General features: G+C 30.4%; 1 protein-coding gene across 1 annotated transcript; it reads right to left on the bottom strand.

Annotated features, from left to right (window-relative positions):
• Positions 1-2,147: 2,147 nt before the first annotated feature.
• On the bottom strand, positions 2,148-4,849 carry LOC126842009 (another transcription unit protein). The gene is made up of 7 exons (XM_050578860.1): positions 4,665-4,849; positions 3,986-4,597; positions 3,537-3,918; positions 3,293-3,455; positions 2,731-2,946; positions 2,426-2,621; positions 2,148-2,273 (listed from the first exon to the last, which is right to left on the bottom strand). The coding sequence occupies exons 1-7, from the start codon at positions 4,690-4,692 to the stop codon at positions 2,173-2,175; spliced, it is 1,698 nt and encodes a 565-aa protein (XP_050434817.1). The 5' UTR covers positions 4,693-4,849; the 3' UTR covers positions 2,148-2,172.
• Positions 4,850-6,548: the final 1,699 nt, after the last annotated feature.

Raw genomic sequence — 6,548 nt, 5'->3', positions numbered from 1 at the left:
GGTACCTATTGGCTATTTATACTGTTGGTGTGTTATGTATTAGAAAATATTATTTGCAGCTTATCATAATCATATTTTTATTTTGGTAGTATTTTGAAGTTTTTATAATTGGATAGGTCAGTATTTTTTAAGCACTATACCTATGCTAACCGCTTAGCAGGAACTGCATTTGAGTGGACAGTTTTTTAAGAATGCAAAAATTACCACAAAATGTCTGTAACCATTTTTCTTTTTAACACGCGCCTATTGATTGGTTTATATTATTGCTTTTGTTTTCATCGTTGCTTTCCATTTGTTACTTTTACCATATATTAGGTTAGTAACAAAGTTATTTCGGGGACGAGGAAATAGGATGTGGATTTTAATGGTTTTTTTATTTCAGTCTTTTCACAGAAGTAGGTTAAAATAATATAATCGTTTCAAGCGAATATATGACTCGACAACTTTACTGTGTAAAAAACAGAGTGCATTTTTCGTAAAACACCGTTTAGCAAAATTTTGTTTTTTTTTCAATAATGTCAAAATAATAATTCACCTGTTCTTTGTGAACAAATGATGACATTCAAGTAGCATAATTATTTTATTTCATATAGGTTAGGTGACAGGTGTCCCCGGACCTGTGACAACAAAAGTACCTAGCAGAGATTTTTTTTTTGGGGGTTCTTGGTATATAATTATTAAATCATCATCTCTCAAAATCCGTACACTGTACTATTATACTTGTCAAACCGATGTTATGACTTATGTGTGATTTTTAATGGGGCGAGTAATGACTATGAGACAGTGCTCTTAACTCTCATAGTGGTCCAGTTTTAATATATTATATATATATGTTTTTTTTTTTTTATAGAGAAAGACTTCTATTAGGCGCAATACATTTCTTTTTTTTTTTGGTTAGGCACAAACAACCAAAAAATTAGCTAAAAAAACTCTGAAAAGCAAAACAGTGCTTTTATTGTAAATTATTGTAACTCAAAACCTTTTAACTTGACTTAATTGTTTTTGTAATCATTTACATACTTGTAAGTACATGATTTTATAGTTTTTGGGCTGATTTAATGATTGTAGAAAAATATTACAGTTACCTACACAAAAATCAATGAAAAAAATAAGAAAAATGAGGTAAAATTAGTTTTTTCCCCTCAAACGAACTGAAATTAATTAATTTAACTAATTTCAACCTTAACAATTGAATTTAACTTGAAATCAAAAGTCAATCATTGCCATTTTATAAACAGATATAATTTTTTTTTTTTTAACAGTATAAATCTCTGTAGATAATAACACCGTAAAAGCAAATGAGTATTATTAATAACGTTTATAGGTCAAAAGCAAATTATTTTATACAGTTTTGAAGTTTCTTGATTTCTTGTTAACTTTTTTAATGATGCTCTTTATCATGGAAAAAACTTTATTGGGAACAATATTTACTTCAACTATTATCTAACTAAACGTTAGTAAGTATTGTTTAGTACTTTCTAAAACTGGAAAAATTTTAACACATCCAACAATTAAGTGTACTATTCGTATGCTTAAATGTGCCAACCCAAATAAGTCATCACCATCATGCTATTATAATTATGTTGAACTAAATAAGAGTTATAATTAAAAAATCTGTAGGACACTCAAGTGTTTATTGGAAAGTTTCTATGGAAATGTATTTGTGTACAAATCCCGTTTCAAATAAGTGTATTTATTAAAATTGTTGATTTAACCAAAAAGGAAAAAAGTATTTTATCATTACTTCTAATGTTAACATAGTCTGATTGCCTGATTCTTCAAAAAACTCTTGATAAAAATATAAAAAAACTATCCATTAATATAAAAAAGTTATTATTATTTTGCTCTTTGTGAAAAGTGTTTTTTTTGTTTGTCAATCCATGTTACAAGCACACAAAATATGAGTTTTTAAAAAAATTAATAATGTACTGTAAACAAACCTAAAGAAAAATCTTGAAACTACTCTCCCGTAAAAAAGTCATTTTGTGTATATGGCGTTGTTTTTAATAATTAAGCCATTAATTTTCTGGATTTTAGTTTACCTAATAAAATAGCAACAACACGATCGATTTTATGAAAGTTTTCATTTTACATACAATTTGTTCAATACTTAAAAAAAAAAAAAAAATAATAATAATAATAATTACAAAACCGATGTAATAACACGTTGTTTTAATCTTCTTCAGAATCGGACATCACTCTGGATTGTCTTTTTTTCTTAGTGTCCATGTCTGAGCTATCGTCTTCAGATGAATAGATGTTACTCTTGTTAACTGAAAATGTACAATATAATTGTATTATCTTAAATACAAAAATCTTTTCAATTTTTTTCTATTAAGAACAATAGTGTATTGTCAACAATAATAACATTAATTGTTTTAGTATTGGCAAGTTTATTTTTAAATGAAAACAATTATACACTTACTCTTTGACGTATTTGCTGCTTTTTTGTTGAATTTGTTTTTAATAGCAGACAAAGATATGGCATTTTCATCATCAGATCCATCTTCTCTTTCTGGTTCCAAGTAAGACGAACTAAGATTACTGTTGGCCCCTCGTTCTCTGGCTCTTTTGACTTTAGTTTCTTTACGCATTGATTGACGCAATTTTTCTTCTTCTCTCTATGATAGAAATTTTTAAAAAATATATATTAATTTATTTTTATATGGTTAATGTTAGGAAAGAATACAAACTGTTTTAAACAGTTTGTATCAATACATTTTTACTTACTTTTATTTTTTCGTATCTGTTAGCGTCTGGGTCGGCGCCGACCTGAGATAATACTTTAATGCCGGACGTCTTTTGTGACCTATCAGCTAGCGACAATGTTATTTTACGGTGAGTGAAAGACTCTGTCGAATGAGGTCGGAACGAGAGTTTAGTTCGGAACACTGCTTGACCCTGTAAACCCGTACCTTGACGAATGAATAAATGATTGTGGTCGCCCTGTAACACAACAATACAAATTTAAAAACGTTAAAACAAAAAAATTAAGACTAAATTATAATAAACTAATTTAAAAGAAGTGGCAAAGTGTGACTTTTTAGTCATTGACACAATAAACAAATATTGTACTTATAATATGTATAACATTATTTGGTATGTTAATTTTAAAATACAGTGAATAGACATAATATCATTCTCTCCTATGAGGCCTCGCCATGTTTTATTGAGTATGATATCATCCAATTAATATATGTTTAGTTAAAAATTGAATTGAAAAAAAAAGTTAACTGCTGAAGTTTACAAATATCATAATTTTTACACATAATTAATTAAATAAAATAGTTACCACAAGTGGCTGTTTGTAGACGTCAAAGATTTCTGACCCCAAATGTAACGACATACTACCATCGGACCATTTAATAACTCGTGCATTGCTTTCTTTAACTACGTTACCATCTTTATCGAAAACTTCTCGCCATCTTATAGTGTTTTCAACTTTTAGCTTTACCCTGAAATAAAAAATATAAACACATACAGATATATATATATATATATATATTTAAATTAGTAAGAAGTGAAAATATATTAACCTGGCTCGTCCTTCTTCGTCTAACGTTTCTTCTTCATCGATTTCGTCTTCGTACGTGTCTCTGTCATATGGTCTAGTTTCGACTGATAAAAAATTAGGTAACTTTACGAAATGTAAATCGTTACCAAGATCTACAGATATTTTTGGTATTTCAACAGCTATCCGTCTTTCTGGTATGGGTTCTTCGGCTTCTTTATCTTTTTCATCGTCAGCTTTATCGTTTTCTTCCTCATCACTCCTTCTTTCATCATCATCACTCTTTTCACGATCTCTTTCATGATCATTATCATCGTCATCATCACTTACCGGCTTAGGTGTTTTTGGTTGCTCTTCGTCAGAACTAATATCGTCTGCATCTCCAAACAGGTCATTTTCCTTTGGTGCTACAGTGAAAAATTAAGTAAGTATTTAGAATCAAGGGGAAAAAAATGAAAAAAGGAATAAACTTACATTGCACTGAAGCAACATCAGAACCACTATGTTTTGCTTTGTCTTCTTTACCAGATGATTCATCACCTGAAACGCTGGAACTTTTCCTTACTGGCTTACGTTTTTTTCTACCTATCATGGATCCATCACTATCGGAGTCTTCTCGTAGGGTTTTTTGCACTTCTGGGGATGGCGAATGTGATTTTTTAGAAGCGACACTCTTTTGGCTGGCAGAACTATATTTAGACTTATTGCTTTTGGTCGAGGACGCACGACTGCGATTAGTCGAATGGCTGGCATGAGATGTATCACTTTTGTTACTTGCCGCAGACTGAACTGACGTTACAGAGGCTGCCGGCGATGGTGAACGACCTGACGTGGCAGACACAGGCGAAGCAATACTAGAAGCTCTGCTAACCGGTGATTGTGAACGAGATGCCAAGGGGGATTTAGACGGACTTCTAGGAGGAGACGCTGATCCCGAATGACTTCTAGAACGAGATCTCGATCCAGGCGACGGTGGTTCCGATCCTGACGGAGTATGAGCTCGCGGTGCAGGCGACGCAGATCTAGAAGACTGGTTGCTGCTAATTGCAGATGATGAACTCGACACAGATTCAGAGTCACTGGCATCTATTTATATATATGAATTAATATTATTTGTTTTTAAAAATGTTTAAATAATAAATTTAGCGCTTACCGTTATCATTTGTGTAATTCGCAACCATTTTTGCTGATATTCTATTACGACATTGAGTTTAGATAAAATTAAAATTTGGTATTTGGTAAAATATATTATAATATAATTTAAATGTTTTCTACAAATTACAATAATACTAACAACACATTACACTACTTTCTACTATCATAACTTATAAATATCGCAACACGGTTTAGTTTAAACACAAACAAACCGATAGCCGCTAGCTGCGGTATACGCCATATAGGCAGCTAGGGCTGTGGTATCACATTGTTCGTTATCACCGATACCATAGTATTACACGTAGCTGATAACAGGTGAAACCTAGTTTCTCGAATAACAGGCAATGTAGTTCAATGCACGATTATAGCTGATAATCTATAATCGTGGTTCAATGTAAGGTACCAGCTCAGATTAAGTGTAAAAAGAAACATTTCGTTTAATAAAACGTTTCATTTAATCTGCGATACTACTGTACTAGCATTGTTTAAATACGGTGCTATTGAATTTAATGAATGATAAATATTATAATAGTATGTATAATCTACTATAGATGTAGATATTGTTTACCCATGATCTAAATAAATGTAATGGAAAAGTTCCAGCTGTGAACAATATTCGTATTCGATCAATTATTTACAAACCATTAAAATAAATTGTATTCATTTAATCATTGGTTAAACTTAATAGCTAGGTAGGTACTATTTATGTGCATTTTTTAAGTAAAGGTGGGCTTTCAAATCGGGATTTGCCTACCTACAAGAAACGATGGATTTTTATTTAATACATCTGATACTAATACATAATAATGCTACATACGATTGTTACTAAAGTTATAATAATTACTTTAAAAATATCCGTTGTCGTATGTATTGTAATAAGTAAATAAACACATATTCTTTTAACCGTGTCCGAGGAGAGTATTTTCTTTCTTACTAAGGTATTTAAACTTAAGGTTAAACTAAGTAAAAGAGGATTAATCGAACACTATAAAATGAAATAATTGCCTGTACGAAGTATAATAACTTGTTATAAACAAAAAGAAAAACAAAACTATTCCTCCTTTAAAAGAAAAAATATTATTAAAGGGTTGAAAAGGTTAAGCTGGTTTTTTTTTCATATTTAATGTATAAAGTATTATTGTTGATATCTGAAAGTTACTAAAATTACTGTAATACTTGATTAGCGCTTTTCGTTGTTGTTACAGAACTTATTATGCATACACGGTGAAAAAAATGTTCAACATGCTTAAGAATATAGTAAAATATAATGTATAAAGTAAAAATATACAAAGTAAAATGTGCCCACAAGTATAGGAAAATTTTTTTTAAAAATATTTATGTTTTCTGAGAAAATTAGTATCTTATTTTCAGATGAATCACCCTTTATACAAATTTTTGTTAACTATCTATATTAAACTGCTCTGTTAACTGCTAAAAAGAGATGTTGGCTGGTCAAACCCATTAGTAAGGAGCGAGGCAAACAAGATGGTCGTGTTAGAGTAGCTAGGAGGGGGGGGGTCAATACTTTTATTACTGTACTATGATAATATTGAATACTTATGTCTATTTTCAATCATTTTTAACTATATAATATTGTACTATTTTTCGTACCTACTTCGCAAAGAGAGAGTAAATTATGTTATATACCTACCATGTATGTTCAGGTCTAAGACCGTTAAAAAAAAATCCCCCAGTGAAATCAAAAGCATTGCGCGTTTACCTGTAAAGGGACTTCAAATGGTTTTTGGCATTGGGAATTGCAAGCGCTCTTTTTTAGGTAATTATGTCGCCCTAGTGTAGTGTAATAATATTTATAATATACATGATAATATAGCATGCTGATTGTTGGGTTAGTACATATTATAATTTTATTTAAAAAAAA

The sequence above is a fragment of the Adelges cooleyi genome, unplaced genomic scaffold, assembly GCF_023614345.1.
Source record: "Adelges cooleyi isolate 19-005CV unplaced genomic scaffold, UGA_ACOO_1.1 ACOO_flye_CR_arks_rails_tigmint_CR_PRNA_108, whole genome shotgun sequence".
Taxonomy (NCBI): Eukaryota; Metazoa; Arthropoda; class Insecta; order Hemiptera; family Adelgidae; genus Adelges; species Adelges cooleyi.
The sequence above is the reverse complement of the archived record's forward strand: the minus strand, read 5'-3'. Positions and strand labels throughout refer to the sequence as shown.

Excerpts from the sequence above, each read along its gene's own strand:
- LOC126842009 (XM_050578860.1), bottom strand. The coding sequence starts at position 4,692 with ATGGTTGCGAATTACACAAATGATAACG. Across the intron at positions 3,919-3,985 it reads TGATGTTGCTTCAGTGCAAT|CACCAAAGGAAAATGACCTG; the intron begins GTAAGTTTATTC and ends TTTTCACTGTAG. Across the intron at positions 2,947-3,292 it reads TCTACAAACAGCCACTTGTG|GGCGACCACAATCATTTATT; the intron begins GTAACTATTTTA and ends GTTGTGTTACAG.